This window comes from Solea solea, chromosome 13 (assembly GCF_958295425.1).
Source record: "Solea solea chromosome 13, fSolSol10.1, whole genome shotgun sequence".
Taxonomy (NCBI): Eukaryota; Metazoa; Chordata; class Actinopteri; order Pleuronectiformes; family Soleidae; genus Solea; species Solea solea.
Window position 1 is genome coordinate 9,596,622 of NC_081146.1, and position 18,262 is coordinate 9,614,883.

Consider the following 18,262-nt stretch of genomic DNA (forward strand, 5'->3'; position numbering starts at 1 on the left):
ATTTGTTTTTTAAATTGTCCTTTGGATGTTTGTTATAATAAAACATGTGTTGTGTGGAAGTTCCCAATTTATGTGCATCAAAACAGCAGCAGCTGTTATATTTATATTATATTTTGAGTTAGTCGCAGGAGGAAGATATTTAAAGCTGAATTTTTTGCTGCAGTAAATCTAAAAGCTATTGACGTGGGAGGATATGTAGTCTATTAGAGGCTGCTGTTTATGTTGAGACCTTTTTTCATTTTCACAAGAAGTGAATGGTATCCTTCCTTAAGCTTACATAAAAAAATATTTATTTCTCTGTGATTGCATACATCAAGGTAGGGAAGCAAGAAAATAAGTGGACTCTTGTCCCTCTGTGTCCTTCCTCTTTATGTGTATCTTTGTCTGTCTATGTGTCGGTGGTATTCAGTGCTGACGCTGGGCACAAAAGGCACCTTAATCCCGCACTGAATATGCATGACGCGCCGCGCACTGCTGTGCTGTTGGTGCTCGCAACTTAATATTTTCAGCACCACGGTGGTGGACAGCTCCATACGCCGCGGAGACAGACTGAGGCTCAGCTGCAGCTGGTTCCGAGTTGTGCTTTTGACGGAGCCCGGAGCAGTTTGACAGGCCGAGCTGGAGAAAGACTCCTTTATCTGTGATCTAACCATCAGCTCCGAGGGAGAAACTCCCTTGATGACACGGAGACGAAGGCTGCAAAGAGAAAAAAGAGAGAGGGATGAGGACGGAGCGGGAGGAAGAGAGAGAGAGAGAGAGAGTGGCAGCGGGATGCAGAGGAAGAGTAAACACACTGTCATTGGCTCATTTGCAGATATTTTAAGTATCTGTCACACAATGTCCCGCGTCTTGAAAATAAAGTTTATTCCCTTTCCTCCTCCTCCTCGTGGCTCACAGTGAAACAGATACGACATGGAAGAAGACATGGAATAGAAATGGTAGAGGCGCGCGCGCCTTGTCAGAACAATTAGTCCTCATGGAGACCAAAACCTGGTCCTAATGAGGCAGAATCTAATTTCAGAGGGAGTGGAAAAGTTTACGACAACGCTTTGGGACGTGGAGGCTGCACCTGACAGGTTTACTGTCTGCATGTCCATGCCTGCGTGTGAGTCTGGGACACAGGGATCCACTTGTGTCAAAGCTGTGCTTGAGTAACTCCGCATTGAAGTGCGTCCCCCAAACACACACACACACACACACATTCTTGAACATCATACTAGCAGGACCTTCATAGACATCAAGCACCCCCATCTTAACCATCACAATTTAATGTCTAACTCTAACCCTTAAGCCTAACCTAAACATAATTGTAACACTAACGCATACACACAGTGTGTGTGTGTGAGAGAGAGAGCGAGCGAGAGAGAGAGAGAGAGAGAGAGAGAGAGAGAGAGAGAGGGAGTGAGTGAGAGAGAGAGAGAGAGACAGCGCGAGAGTTTTCCTCTTTACAAAGAGTCTGAAGCACTTCAGTCTGCCGTCACTGGAGCCAGATAATAACTGGGACTGCTCTGGATGGATTTACAGTCTCTCTCTCACACACACACACACACACACACACACACACACGCACACACATATATACAAACCAGGTGCTAATCAGAACAGAACAGTGCCAAGAGGAGGGAAAAGAGGAAAAGAGGGTCAGATGGTTCCCCCTGTCTTTTTTCTTCGACGTGCATGAAGCAGAGAAGCACCTGGAAAAGCCTTTGCTCCCTTTCTCTCTTCACTGAGAACCCTAGTTGGGCTGCTGCTGCTATTCGGACTGGTCCAGTGGTCTAGGGAAAAGGAAAAAAGACAGAAAAGCAGAGGGGGGTGAGAGGAGAAATCCAAAGACAGAGAGTGGGAGGGAGGGAGGGGGAGAGAGAGAGAGAGAGAGAGAGAGAGAGAGAGAGAAGCAGGGACTGGATGGATCCCTCTTTTTCCCTGTTACTCTACAGGCGCTCATTCATTTGTTCATGCCCGACCGACGACAGTATGCCCAGCTCAGACTCACGCGGCGGAGCTCGGTCAGTATAATATGTCTGTCTGTCTCTTTTACTCTTGTCTCCGTTTGTCTGTTTCTTACACACACACACACACACTTAAACGCGCGCACATCCAACAGTGAATCATTCTCATCTTGTCTCTCTTGTCATGTACAGACAGACACTTCCAAATAGAGGACAGGAGGAGTGAGACTTTGTGCTCCGGCCGCGCTCTCACCGGGACAGCATCCGTGCGTAACCCGACATCCAGGACCAGACACTTCTATACCCACTTCCCAACAAGCCTCTCCATGGGTCCAAAACCCCGCGAGGCGCCCGGGATGGCGTGCAGCGCGTGTTATTATCTAGTCATCAGCTCCACACACCTGACCAATGGACACTTTCGACGCGTCAAGGGAGTTTTCAGAGGACCACTGTGTCCAACAGCAAGCAGTGACTCACCGGTAGGAGAAATTTAATTTGTGTGTGTCCATGTGTGTGTGTGTTTGTGTGTGTGTGAGAGAGAGAGAGAGAGAAGGACTGTAGTAGTGTGTGTTTTTGCAAAAGAGGCTATTTTAGTCCAGTGACACCTTTTTTTCTCCCTTTTTCTTGAATGAAGTTCATGATATGGGTCAAAGTCAAGTTCTGACTATTTAAAAGTGTGTTTGTAAGTGTGTTAAAGTCTGCAGGTGCTGCAGGTTTATATTTGAGAAAACGGGAGGTAACTTCAGAAATCATAGCGACAAAGTGGATGACAGAGATGTTTTTTTTAAAGGGATTATCTTTTATTTGCTTGAAACCTAAAAGAAGCGGGTTTCTTAAGAGTGAAAGTGAATACTTGAAAAAGAGGAGAATCAAACTATAAAGTATTGCCTCCTTTTTCTCATATAGCTATGGGAATTAAATAACTCAAATTGTATTAGTGCTTTGAAAAGAAGATGACTAGCACAGACGAAAAAAGCACTAGTCTTACTAGTCTGTGTGTGTGTGGTTAGAGGTCAACCGATATGGGTTTCTCTATGACTGATGTCGCTCTTTGTAAATCAGTGCAGCAGATGGTCGATATATGATGCTGATTTCTTCGTGGGTCAATGGCCGATTTGTTTTTTGTTCCCTCATCCGATAAAGTACAACAGTTTAAAAGTAACAAGTGATAGACAAAATTGCTTAAACAAAAAAAAAATCATTAACTGAACAACTCTCCCAATCTGCACTCTGTGTGTGTAATTATGTAATTTAAATGTTTAATACCTGAAACAGCTCAAACTGTGGGAGAAAAATGAAGTTTTAATGGCTCAAATATGTGTAAACGTATAATTTTAGTAATCAGCATCAACCATTGGTGATTATTTTAAAAAGAGCAAACATTGTCCAGATTTTTGTAGTGACCTCATCACGAGCCAGTAGTCCTCATCGAGACCAAAACCTGGTCCTAATAAGAAAGAAGCTCAGTTTTGACTAACTGCCAGATATGTTGCAAAAGACTAATATTCACAAATGTGCTTACAAACATTTGCACGTGCACTCTCAAATACACATTTTGATATGTTAAACGACTAAATGGGATAATGATTGCATAATAATGGGTATAATACAGTGTGCTTATTCAAATTAGGTCCCCTCCTCTTAATGTGATTGTTTGAATCATCTGTCTCAGTTGCCATTCATTTTCTTTGTGGACTCATTAAATGCAATTTTTATCGAATCATTTGTTTTAGAATGTTATCAAAATGTGTTCAAAGACACTTCAGAGATTAAAAGGGATGAATCATACAACAACGCACCTCATTGGAATATGACGCACGATAATAACTGATATCTGTTTCCTCAAGCATCAAAAGATGTTTTGTAAAGTTTCCAAAAAAATTATAAACTTTTTTGATTGTGATGAATTACCACGCAAGTAAAGCAACCATTCCCCCATATTGCTGTTACCAGCTGTTACCAGCTTCTCATAGTGAGTTGTTCATCACTTTGAAGTCAATTCATTATTTTGTCATAAGACCATTTAGGAGAATAATTCATAATGAAAATAGTTACTTGTTGCATCATAAATCGGTGTTCTGTGGTTAGATATTTAGTCAAACAAATCAGTGGTGGCGGTGGCTGCAGCCTCTGGTCTTGAGAGACCATGGATCTCAGTTGTGTTGTGCTGCGGCACTGGAGTGTCTCTCTGGGGTACAGGCAAAGACTTAAGGAGAACATGCTGTTCTGTTGCCTGTGGTCCAAGGGAAAGGCAGGAGCATATACAGCTTGACACCAAAGGGTTCACATGACTCTTTGGGGTGGGACAGTCCAGTTCCCGTGCCGTCCGAGGACTCGTCCCCTGCCCGGATGGACTAGACAAATGAGATCAGATAAAAATTTACATTGTCTTTTTTACATTGTCTTTTTCAGGCAGTCAAGGGTAGTGCAAAACAGTTGAGGCAAAACACATGAGCAGCAGTAACTCTGATGTTTTTTCTCTAAAAGGAAAATATAACTTAAAAGAAAACCAGTCAAGGTCTCACAGCCTTAAATCTAGCTCACCCTCATGCGAAGAGAAAAGATAGAAAAGCATTTGGATGTATGTCTTTCTGTGTGAGCTGCAGACTTTCTGTATGTCATTCATGGAAGGAATATCATCCTTGACCTCTGAGACCAAACTAATGCAGATACAGCTACATGTGGAAGGTTTTCAGTGTGGGAATATGCTGGCTAAGAGGGTGTACAGGGTCACACAAAGATGTTCTTTCACATTTATCCATATTAGTTTAGACATGGGCCAATTTATAGAGCTGTCAGTATGATATACAGGCGGCACCAGTGGCCAAGAAGTTCAAAAATGACCTCTTTGTTTAAGGTGAAACATAGTCCTTCAGCCAGGAGCAACTGAGCTTAACACGCCTCTTCAAGACCATTAGACGTGGCGAGCGGCATCTTTTGCCCCGGTCCATCCCACTGTAAACGATTCAGGAGCAGCCAGAACGACAGCTACTGTAGCTGCTGTGTGCTTTATCTTACATCAGTGGGGTACAAGAGATTTTATAACGCCGATTTATCAAAGGTGATTTCTTGCATCTTTACTTTGATAAGGCATCGGCATTAAGAAAACACTTGGCAGATGTAGGTGGTGAAGAACAGCTGTCTAGACACATAGCCCCCTTCTCTCCCCACAACAAATCCTATGGCGTCTAAGATGTCTCTGTTTTGTTGTTTAGTTAGCTTCCCAGTGGAGTGCTGCTGTATGTCTCGATTAGGATTTTGCTCATTAGTACTTTATCACCACTAATTAGCCATTGTGATAGGCTTCTGGAAATGCGACTAGATGTCGGTTCCGGTATTTATATTAGTGCCTAATCATCAGTGTTTAGTCATTCTTCAAACTCTAATTATCAGGGCTTCGAAGGTTTTCAGCTCCTGGTGTGAGAGTAGAGGACAGGATGGAACACGTAGCAACAGAGAGGTTTAAAAAGAGGTCGAACACTTCTCGCTATTCAGAGAGGGACAAAGTGATTCACCTCTAAGACTGAATATAAAAATGGATGTAGTCCTCCGGTTTCAAAAGTGAAGCCTGGGATATAGGACACTAGTGGGGCATTTCATTTTATTGTCTGAAAGTCAGATTTGTATTCTTTTAGGTGGGGGAGGCTCAAACTCAAACCTTAACAAACAGTTAAGAATATACAGCCAACAAGCAGTGACCCCGCACAGAAAGGCCCAGACTGGGACCCGAACCAGCAACCTTCTTGCTGTGAGGTAACAGTGCTAGCCACGTGCCCCACTGTGTGGCCAACTGAGGACTTAAACAAGCGTAAATGTCCTCCCAAGCGAACAATCACAACACTATGTGAACGCGGCGTGTGGAAGTATTTCTACACCATAGATGGTAATGAGCTAGTGTATATCTCTATCAGACGTGATAGATGCATCTGTCTTCTCATGCGTGTGTGCTGATGTGTAAGGGGGACGTGTCTTCGGCGGTGAAGAGTGCCATATAATATTCGTTCAAGCAAGACTTTAAGTCAAAATTGACAGCCCTATAGAGAAGTGGCAATTAGCCACCAGGGGGCAACTCCACTAGTTGTGGAGCCTCCTCGAGCCCCCTTCTCACTTATTTATAACATCAGTAAACATTTTCCTGAGGAGGAGTTAATGGCCTCAAGACGTCTCCAATAGCACATGAGGTTTTTTAAATGATGTTCCCACTGACGAAAAAAAAAGCATGGCAGGTATGAGTGGACACCAGTGTGATTGACAGCTGGTGTTACCCAATAGGTGCCTGGCTGCAGGTGACATCTGTAAATTTTGTGGTTTCAAAAACTAGCATTGCGGATCTCAAAGCCTCACAAGCGGATTTCATTTTGCAGCAGGAAGACTACGTCCATTTTTAGATATAGTCTATGAATCACCTTCAGTTTCCTTTTCTATCCCTCGCCATCATCCATTTGCCCGTCTCCCCATTTGCTTCAGAAAGGAGTCCGAACATTACAGCCTTGTCTATATGTGTCTGTGTATGTGTGCATGTACTTAACTGCTTATCCACTGCAGACCACCTTGATGAATATTTCACAGCCATTGCAGAAAACAGATGAATCCTTGACTGAAAGTAAGAGCAAAATGCACCAGTGTGTGTGTGTCTCTGTGTGTTTTCATCGATGCTGTGGGGGAGCTGAACAGTGTTTATGTAAATGAGGTGGCATTTAAACATATGCCCCAAACAATTATCTTGAAAAACAATGTTCAGAGTGAGTCAAGCACTTACGTAGCTACAAATATTCAGCCCGCGGGAGGGGACAGAGGTGAGATGAGCAAACTGGACTGCCATTTGACCTGCCACTTTGCTCCTGTGCGTAATCATGTTACCCAGAAATCTTTGCAAACGTTTAATGGAGACCAGAATGAGAAATAGCACAGCTCAGTATCAAAGAACTTCCAGGAGACAATCAACCGGATAATAACATCTTGACATTTATGATTTTCAACAAATGTCAGAAAGACAGAGATCAGTTAAATGTGAGTTCTAGACAAAAATGTTGTTTTCCATACGAGTTCAAACCTCAGGCTGTACAATTAATCACAAAATAGTAGAACAATTCAAGCAGGTGAAATATCCAAAGTGACAGACACCGCCTGATGTTTTTAATTTTCATGGATAGTAAAGTATTATTGGATGAACTTCATGCCACATGGTGGGTGTACTAATTAGTGCTGGAGTTCATGACCTAGCCAGAGCAAGGTCCGTTCTGCATGGAGTTTGCATGTTCTCTCCGTGTGTGAGTGGGTTTTTCCTCCCACAGTCCAAAAACATGCAGATTTGGGGATTAGGCTAAATTGGACACTCTAAATCATGTCATTGTGGGTGTCAAAGTCATTTTAGTTCAGGGGCCACATACAGTGGCCACATTCAGTGGGCAGGACCAGTAAAATAATAGCATAATAACCTATAAACAACAAGTAAAAAATCATAATTGTTCCCTTTGTTTTACAAAACATATTATGAACAACCAGACATTTCCTGAGAAAAATAAGTGCAATTTTAAGAATATTATGCCTCAATTTGCCATTTATACGTGTGCATTGAAACCTACAGATGACATAAAAGCACATAACATTTAGTCACGGTTGGTTATCTGAAACTGAAAAAATATAGTATTTCACATTATGATTAGATTCTAATCATAATGTAAATGTTCACAAATTCATCCTGCGGGCCGGATTGGAGCCTCTGGTGGACCAGTTCTGGTTCACAGGCCGTACGTTGACCATAGGTGTGAGTGTGAGTGAATGGTTGTTTGTCTCTGTATATGTGGCCCTGTGATGGACTGGAGACCTGTCCAGGGTGTACCCTGCCTTTAGCCCTGTGTCAGCTGGGATTTGCACCAGCGCCCCCAGCAAACCCTTCTTGTGGAGGATAAAGTGGTAGATGATGAATGAATGGATGAATTTCCAAGTGTGTTGGAGAAACTATTTAGCCTTCAGTTAGAATCAAAACTCAAAAGATGTTAAATTTGTCCATTGTGGGCTTCTGTAAAAGCCTGGCTGTCCAAAAGGGCAGCCTCGATACCTTTTGTATTTACTGATGTTATTAGGTGGTTGTATACTTGTGACAAATTAAATTAAATATCAATAATTATTTGATCTGAACTGAAAATAACTTCCTCTTATAAATGTGCTGGAACTGTATGTGGTTTAAGTTTGTCATCACCTCCCAAATGTTTATGTTTTTGTTGCATTGTTGTATTTATTTTGTTGGGGTTTTTTTGTTATAAAAAACAAAAATCAATGGCCCGAAAATCGTGTTGTTTACTACTTTATTTTATCATATTTTTCGTGAAAACTTAACGAATATAACAGGAGGCAAAAATGACGAGTTGTACCAGTTGTTGTTAATCATATCGCAATTTTTTTTTTTGTGCAGTTCTACTCAAAACCTGCTGAAGCGTTGTTGAGTTTTGCCAGAAAAGCTATTTCAGAGTCAAGGCCCGTAATGCTGCAGTCACTCATGTTGATAAAGTCTAACGTTAATTTTCACACACACACACACACACACACACACACACCGGCTCAGCCACCAGGCCCTTGTGGAGCAGTTAGAGAGCGAGCAGGTGAGTGCTGCTGAATGCTAAAGTCCTGTTTGACTGGCCCATTCCTGCTGACCGCTGCAAACTGCCACCACTGATCACTGCTAATGTCCTCCATCACAGTTTACACTCAACACTCCACAGAGAGTGTGTGTTGGGAGAAAGGTGTGTAACTGGGACAGATGGGTGAGGTAGGATGAAGGGAAAGAGGAGGAAGAGAGCGAGAGGAAGACAGTTGGCATTGATTTTAACACTCTCTCAAGCCTTTATTGACATTTCATTTAGCTAATGAATTCATTAGTGCCTCATAGCACTAATGCTTCAATAACCTCTACTTGATAACCAGGATGATTCCCTGGTGGAAAAGCACTGTCGACTCCACCGCCTCAGTGTTTCCTGACTTTTCCAAACTCGTTCTCAGCTTTGTTTTTTTTATCTTCCACCTCTGTGCCTTTTCTCTTTCTGTTTGTTTGTGCTACATTGTGTAACTTGTAAATGAAACTGTTGGCTGAGTTGACATAACCTGCCAGCCTCTCTCACCGCACACCCTCGGGAATGATAGAGTGGAGGAGGGAGGCGCGAGAGGTACAAGCGCATTTCTTTACTTGTGTAAAGGTGTCTTTGTGCCTGAGCGCGAGTGCGCTCGCAGGCTTTGTGGCGCTTGTTCACCTCTGAGATGGAAATTATCTTTATTCAATTTCTGTATTTGTGTCTCTGATCTGCTGCACACTGAAAATACAAGCATATACACAACAACACATGCAGCCCTGGCTTGACTGAATTGCCATCTCTACGTGAACAAAAAAATGTTTTTCATTCACCAACAGGGTGATGGGGTTTTTTTTTTCCATCTGTAACTCATCCTACCTGTCCTACCAGACATCAGAGGCTGGTTTATGAATTGGGAGTGACCTTTGAAGGGTACACATCTGCTTCTGTGACATAATGTTTGTTGATCTGTGTGAGCTCTGAGTGGGTGCGAGCATTTCTGCAGGGTGTAAAGTGGGCCAAGACTGTTTTGGAATAGTTCAATAACATGAGGATGATGAGGAGAAGTGCCTGTATCTCTTGATGCAGACATTTCTATCATAGCTGCGTGAACACATGCACACACGCAGGCACACACGTGCATGCACACAGCAGATGGCCAACCTCTCAGTTTGCATATTACCCTGGGACAGATGTTTGCCTGTGTGGTCATTAGTGATCGCAGCATCAGATAATTACCTGGAGACACACCAGCACATAAACACACACTCACATACAATTAGTGAGTGTTAGATAATTACAGCATGTTTGATGAACCATCTGGAACACCAGCTTAGGTGTAAACTGGGAGAAATGCTCCAAAGAAATTATACACACAAAAACATCAAATTGTCATAATCAAAATAGTGGCATTGCCCAAATCTGGATGAAATGTGAATGGCAAGACAGCAGCACAGAGAAGTATTTTGGTTTCACAGTCATTAGTATGTCCGATTTGGAGAAGATTCAGTCTTATCCTTCTTTCCTTTTTTATTTTAAGCGATTTCCCCTCACGGTCTGAACTCTACATCCTCTGTCTCCGCTTCTGCTTTTCTCTCTCTCTTTTTTCAACTGTCATTTGCCAATGCCCTCTGTCTTTCAGTCCCATAAATTTCTCCAACCAATACCCGGTCTCTACCTTGACACTCCTCGTATCTCCCTCTCCTATTGCTTTTTGTCTCATCTCTTTAGCCCATTCATTTTTTAGTAGGTCAAAGGTTCAGCTGTTTAGGCTTTTGAATCTGTGCGTGCGTGCGTGTATTCTTGTTACCTCTTTAGGACATTTTATGGCATGAACACTGATCTAGTCAGGACCAGTAGTCCCCATGGAGACCAAAACCTGGTGTTGATAAGGCAGAGCCTCATTTTTGGAAGTCAATACAGTGTCCGTAAAAAAATAACTGTGTGTGTGTGTGTGTGTGTGTGTGTGTGTGTGTGTGTACACAGTATGCCTATTTTGGGAGTTTGAGTGAAGGCAGTGGGTGATATTGCAGTGGCTATATTGCTGAAAAATTGTTCAATGAATGAAAGAAAAGAAAGACTGGGCTTTATTTGATGGTCAGATTTTCTATTTTTCAATAACCCATCACCTTTTTTCCTGCTGCTCCTACTGGATTTGTGCCTTAATGTAGGAACAGATGTGTGGCTACAGCTCTTAACTGTATGCATTAACTTGCCCGCATGCATGTGTAGGTGTACAATGCATGTTATTTGTACCAGAGTGCTTGAACGTCCGTGCGTCTCCACATGCAGGCCACGGTTAAGAGCACCTCAGACAAATTAATCATCATTTCTCTAGATGAAAAAAAGATGAGTCATTGAAAGAGAGGATGTGAACCATCACATCTTGGTGGAGCAGAAGCCCAGGAATTATTTCTAAAGGCACTTCCCTCTGAATAAAGCAACATGGATGTCATCCTCAGCTTGATATTTAAAGCGTATTCTCTTTCGACTTTTCATTCATAAAAATAGGTGTGACTCAAAGAAGTCGAGCAGTTACTTTGCATTTATAGATCAAAGTGGCAGAGGAATTTTAACGCATGTGAGGAAGTTTCATTTCCCTGAAATCGCTGACATGAATCAAGGCTTTCATGTTTTGTGTTGCTGTGCCACATGCAGAATAAGTAGGAATAGGTTAAACTGCAGTGGCAAACAGTTTAAGTTGTCAAGAGACGACTGCCATAATTATCCAGCAATAATTATACAGTGTATGTATACACTGATAACGTTAGATATTACATGTTTTCTTTTGTTATGACGGCAAATTCAGAATGAAAAATCTCAATATTCTGACATGAAATATTAATAGAACATAAAATCCAATTCGATTGCAAGCTTTTCTATCAGTGGGACTTGAATCTCAAGGTGAGGCCTTTGTGACGCTTTTATGTCCGTGCTGCTTCCGTCACGTCTGACCTTTCACCTTTCCCCCTCAGACCTCTGACAGATGACCCTCAGGAAAATGAAGTGTGAAAAAGGTCAGTGTTACGGTCATGGATTCAGAGAGATTAACGGGACATTATTGAGCTATCACTTTATATTTATGTCTGTGTACTGGAAAAGGGACTGCTTTGTGTACACTGTGTACTTGTGTATTATACTGCAGAATTCACTTGTACATTCACACATACAACCGCGCCTATCGCCCTATGTCGGCTGAGATTGGCACAGCACACCCTGCGACCCTCATGTGGAGTATAAAGTGGTAGAAGATGGATGGATGGATGGATGGATTCACACATACAAGGAGGAAAACTATACCAAGAGCACCAGGGAGTCAAAAATGGATGTAGAATTACACTAATATTGTGTGCTCTCATGTGTCCTCTCTCTGGTGTGCTCTTCTGTTCATGCATCCGAGCAGATAGGACCTACTATGACATCCTGATAGCACAGGGTCGGTCATGCATCAGTAAGATTGCATCAAATCATATCAGACTGTACCTCCACCAGTAGCATGAGCCACGATGCAAACACTAATAATTCAACCGGCCTTCGCATCCCCAATGATGGTGAGGACAACCCAGTGCAATTACCACGAGCGGCAGCATTTCCGTGTGTAGCAGATTGGAGAAGCCAGGCTCTCAGCTTAGTGCTGCAGAAATGTTCTTTCTATGCGTTGCCAGGATGGCGGAATCGCAGTTGTCCACAAGCAGCTTCCATCTTCCAGCCACCAGGTCTTGGCGACTGACTTCTTTTGGGCAAGATGCCAGTTTCCTCTGTTTGTTTGTGTATGTGCATTTGGTGTCATTTTGTTTGGGTAGTTTTGCATTAGTATGTGCTGTAGGGCCTATTTGCTCTTGCTGTGATGTATGTTCTTAGCACTTTGGTGGATGATTAGTCACAAGACTAAATGGTAAGACATGGAAACAGCAGTAGTGCAGGGAAACAGAAGGTAGAGGAGACCTTTGACCTAATTAAAACAGATATTTCAGAATCTTAAAAGTGAATATTTTCTGTTCCTCTGCTTCGTATAAGAAAGAGAATCATTAAAACTTTGAAAGTTTGTGGACAAAACAAAACATTTGAGAACATCATCATTTTGAGGTTTGAGAAACACAAATCAATAGCTTTCACCACTTTCTGACATGTTATGGCCCAAACAATTAATCAACTAAATAATTCCCAGGTTAATCAATTATGAAACTAATTGTTAGTGCTACTTCTAGTTCTACAATACTGTAATCTTACTGGATGTGGATGTTGCATTTCATCAATGGCAGTGCAGCTGTGCAGCACTTGTCATTCTGAATGATGCGTTTGCAGCCTGAGTAAACTTGTCTCCACCAGCTTTGACGGAAATGTGTGTTTTGGAAAAAAGTAAGAGCTGTTCACATCACAAAAGCAAGCAGAAACTCCGTGAACTATGTGGGTGTGCGTGTGTGTGTTTGTGTTTGTGTGTGAGCATGTGAAAAATGGCAGTGTGTGATTTATGTACACGAGTGTCATCGGCTGAGGAGGAGGCAGAATTCCCAGGCCTGATGAGTGGCTTAATGATTCATCAGCCAGGCTGAGGCAGGCATCAATAATGGATGACAGAGTGGGTCATGCAGGATTGCTCGCCCCTTGATTAAAGTGCTCCACAGCTAAACGCTTCACTTCCTGCCTTTTCTCACCATTTCCTCTGCGAGGATAAATACAGGAATGTGCACACACACACACACACACACACACACACAGACACACACACACACACACACACACACACACACACACACACCTCTTCCTCAATCTTTTTTCCGTAGAGCTTAATGTCATCTCACCTCTCACATATGCTTAATAAGCTCTCATCCCTTCTTCATCTCCTCACTCTGTTTCTTTGGTCTTAATCCAATCACGGTGAGAAAAGGGTAGAGAGAGAGGTGGGGGGGACTGGAAAGCGTGGGCGAAAAGATGAGAAAGCCACAAATGAATGCTTTATGATTTGTCTGTACAGAAACGGAACCTTTCTCTCTGCAGATAAGACGGGAACATAAATGTTCTTTCTCTCTCCCCTCCACACACAGAGTGGGGGAGTACGTTCTCTCTCTGTAAGCTGTATGTGGGTGTTGGTGTGACAGGACCAATCTCTGTCTATTAGGAGACATAAACCTCTAAACCCAGTGCTACACAGCCACACATACTAATGCAGCCATACGGGCTGGGTAGAAGTTGGGAACGACGGTGAGGACACGCAGAAAAAGAAAGAGACGTGGTGAGCAGAGAGATGTAAGGAGGCAGAGCGGGGTGTTGAAAGCAGAGTGTTCTGGCGGGATTTCAATCCCTGGCCAGCACAGGGTCTTAACTACTCCAGAATCTCAGAGTACAGCAAAAACCAGCTTTCATAAAGTCGGACTGATGTGCACCATAGAACAGGCACAGTGAGCTTGTGTGTGTGTGTGTGTGTGTGTGTGTGTGTGTGTGTGTGTGTGTGTGTGTGTGATCGTGTTGAAGCCAACACTTAATTTTTCTGCCTTCATAGCTGCAGCATCATTAGCCGTCTATGGACTCATCCTCTAAAGTGCCAGAGCAAGGATCACTCACTCTTACATTGCACACACTCACATAACCCCCTGATAGCACCAATGAACAGGACAGAGTGAACACTCGCACACACACACACACACACACGTGCACGCACGCACACGCACAAGCTCACCCAAACTGAAACATTTCAAAAGAACAGGCATCATAAGAGCCTGAAGAAGAGCAATTATCGATCGATTCACTGACAACAGCAGCCCACTGTACTTTCTCACCCATCCTTCATCTGACCCACTCTGTTGCCCGGGTTTTCCAGCTCGTGAGACCTGCGCTAAGACTGTAGCATGTAATCTTAATGGTATTAATCCTGTTCTTTTAATCTGTCGCTTCCCAAACTGATTACCTTCATCTTGTCTTTCACTCTAATCTGCAGCATCACACCCTGACAGATTACAGTCGTAGTCTGATCACTCTAACAGATAGAGAGGCCATCCTCTTTGAAGCAGTCAATCACCGCAGATAGACAGATAGACAGCGTGAGTGTACAGCGTGGATGCATGCATATGTGCACGCTAACTAAACTATGCCGAATATCCATTTACCTGTGCAGTTGTGTCTCCAATGTAAATGTCAAGAATATATATGTTATAATTCCATTTTTCTTCCAGCTGGGAGATGAAAGCATTTAATAATGGAGATGACATTTAGCAAGAAAGGAGAGAAACCTTCCATGAGAGATGGAGGGAAACACCTGAAGTATAGTAAAACTACATCAGGAAAGGAGCTGGAATAGATGGAAGTGCTGGGAGAGGAGTAGTTGAAGAGATTATGATCACATTTCCCCAAATCTCTCCACACTGTAAATAAGACATCTCAACAGAAACATGAGGTGCAACAGAAAGAGACTGCATGCAAAATAGGCATGGGATGTATGACATCCTGCTGCCATGACAACCTTTCGCAAAAGTATCGCAGTGTCACGGTGTTGCAATTACAGCTTTAAAATGTCACATCCTTCATCATCCTACCATCAAAACCACTCCTTGCACCAACGCAGAGGGTTGGAGAGCCGTGTCACTCAATCACTGAGAACCCGAGTGATTCTGCACTCTACTTTTGATGAGTTATTAAACAACTCCAACCTTTGGCATGACAGAAAATGTCTGTGGTTTTTCAATACTGAGATATGTTTTGAAACTGGTTAATGGTCTACACCTAATACACAGGGCACTTTCAAATGTGTTCAGATGAAAGTAAACACAGACAAAGATTTTAGGTCACATCTCCATCCTTTTTACCTCCCATCCTTTGCCATAACTGTTTTAGAATGTTTGCCTTATTGTGCACCGAGAGAAGACGAGAGGAACCTTGTCTTTTCAAAGAAACAAATACAACTCCCCAAAGAGCACAGTAAATGATGGTAGGATCATAAAAAAACACTTTTGGAAGGTCCCAGAAGCGGCCATAGTTTGCAGAATTTCAAGAATTTTCATGCACACACAAAAGAAAGTATACGGGTCATGTTTGTCCAAGAGGAGAATACATGAGGATTTTTCTTTTCTTTCCTTTTCGTCTCTAAGCTGCAAATCAGTTGAACCTGTCCTGCACAAGCCAGAGCCAGAGCTCACATTATATTCCGAAAGGCACGCACACGGAGAGATTGAGAGAAGAGGAGGAAGATGTTGAGAGGTGGGCAGATTTTAAATGTGGCACAGAGGAAGATTGATCAGCGATACAAGGGATGAAAAGAAGGGAGCCCTGTTGAATGGTGAGGAGGAGTAGAGAGAGAGAGAGAATAGGAGGCACGGAGGGGTGGACAGATCATGTGGCCTTGCATTGTGATGGACAGGGAATTACATTTTGATCTCCGGCTGAGTGATCGTTTGGTTGGGTCTTGTGACTAATCATAGATTTATGACTTCAACAGCAGAGCGTTGCTATTTGTCTATGCCACAGGCTTACTACTGTAGGCGCAGACAAAGGCTGAAGCTTCTGCACGCCGTCTTTTATTATTCGGATGTGACGCGTCACATTTTACACAGTATATGAAGTCAGGATGATATCTCGCAGCGCTCCCTCTTTTATAGACAAGTTTAGGTCTTAAAAATATATCAGCGCCTTCGATGCCGATGCAGATGTGTTCAGTGCACATTTACTTTTAACAGTAAAACTGTAACACAGTAAATCTGCAATAAGCAGAGCATGAAAAAAGCACTTAGTGTTTAGCCACTATTTAGTCAGTGACAGATTTTGTGTTTGTTGTATGTGTGGACGGTGTATTAGATTTAGAGTACAACAATGACCGCGAGGTTAAAGTGCTTGCTTACAGCACTAAAGGGATAGTTTGGATTATTTCAACCGATGTTATATGTGGCACTTATCCACGGTTACTTTAATGCCTGCCGAAGATTGGGGTCATCATGCGTTTATTTCAGTGGAGAAGACAGGAGTACGCTGAACTGCTGTAGAGCAAGTCAGCAGGAAATCTTTATCAGTGGTGTGTGCTGTAGTTAGAATATTTTTTTTTACATTTTCTTGAAATGAAATAACCCTCTCTCCTTGGCATAACAATTTTGCACACACACACTAAAATGGCGAAGATGGTGCTTCACTGGTTATATAATCTACATCGTGGGAGATAATGCTAATACGGCCATGCCTGGGTATACCAACAATGCTTGCTGGATCCTTGCAGAAGAAAAATACCACAAAACATCTTAAAAAGTAATAATGAGCGTCTGGGTGCACTGCTCTTCAGACACAGACATTGAGTGGAGCGTTCCCTGCTGTGGCGAGAAATATTCAATAGTCTACACATAAGCCCAAGCTGTTACAGTAATATCTGCTGACTTGTCTGAAACTTTCAATTACCAGTGGGAGCGATGTCAGCATGAGGTTAACATCTTGTAGTTGCAGGAGCATAATTATTTCTGTGGACACACTGTCCTTTAAAGTGGCTGTATATTCGGGAGCCAGTGTCCCCCATCTTTTATTTGCGAAAAACAAATTGGTGGAGTGGAAGTTCTGTTGTCAAGTGCATGGTTATGTTCTATGGTTAGGATCTATACATAGTGGAATAACCTAGTGAATTTTATGAAGTCACATAATAACGTCTCACATGGGTAGAGTAGACTCATCCTTTTTTGTGAGACTGAAATGTAGATTCCACAGCCTAAAATCCAGAATTCTTCTATTTGATGTTTTTTTTAAATCGTCAAAAGAGAACCAGATCTTAAAATTGCATGCAAACAAACTGGCTGCTCCAAAGGTTGCAGACCCCGGGTTTATGGATTAAGCGCCCCTCATATCGACGAGGCAACAAAGGGCACAAGGCAAATTAGCTAATATAATCTCTTCATCATTTATTTATTCAGTTTGTTTCTTGCATGCTGTTCGACACGCAAAGGTCAGAAGGCGACAAAACATTTGGTTACATTTGGAGTGAGAGGGAAAGAAAAGGACGAGGATGAGACCAACACAGATGATCCACAGGTTAGAATCATGACACTGGATCACTGGAAATCATTATCTAGTGTTTTTGCAACAGTTTGCCAGCAGTTTGTTAGATGACGTAGCTCAGTGTTCAAACACATCTGTCCTTTTTATTCGACTGCAAGACCCCGTTTGTGGTCAGCATCTGTGGCTTTGGCTGTGTTTGCTTTATCCGATTGCTTTTGGCATATTTCTAACAGCTGCAATGAGGGCTGAAACAACTGAGAGATACACAAACACACACGTGAACACTATCAGACAGTTGCACCCACAGAGCACAAAGGCATGGACGTACACGCAGATGCATGCACAAATCAAATGGTTCGATGGCTGGGTAGGAGACATGCAGGCACATTAAAGGCAGTCAAGGGAGATGTATTTGGACTGCAAACATCAAGCTCAGCGGCACTTAGCTATCATGTTTGGCAGTCTGTGTTTGTGCGGGTGTGCACAAGTATCTGTCATCAGGATTTAGAGGACGGCACAATAACAAAATATAGCCCTCAGGTCAGTCCTTTGAAGGAGAGACCACCATTTGCGTAAACACATGTGTTTGTGAACTGAAGGACAGAATCACCAGGACACTTTAGAGACAGACGGAGGGACAGAGCAGGAGGCAAACTGTTTTTTGTGGGGGGTGGTTGGGGATGGTGGGGGGGGGGGATGCCAAAAATTAAATTGTTCCTATTCATTACAGTGGCCAAGTTAGGGTGATAATTATAGCAGAGGATAATTAAAGGCTTAATTAGGCTT

General features: G+C 42.7%; 1 protein-coding gene across 1 annotated transcript in view; it reads left to right on the forward strand.

Annotated features, from left to right (window-relative positions):
* Positions 1–1,449: 1,449 nt before the first annotated feature.
* LOC131471956 (G patch domain-containing protein 8) overlaps positions 1,450–18,262 on the forward strand; it is a 34,079-nt gene continuing 17,266 nt past the window's right edge. The window contains exons 1-2 of the mRNA XM_058648784.1: positions 1,450–2,006; positions 2,142–2,428. Of these exons, the coding sequence (XP_058504767.1) occupies positions 2,276–2,428 (153 nt within the window). The 5' untranslated portion in view covers positions 1,450–2,006; positions 2,142–2,275. The remainder of the gene's footprint in view (positions 2,007–2,141; positions 2,429–18,262) is intronic.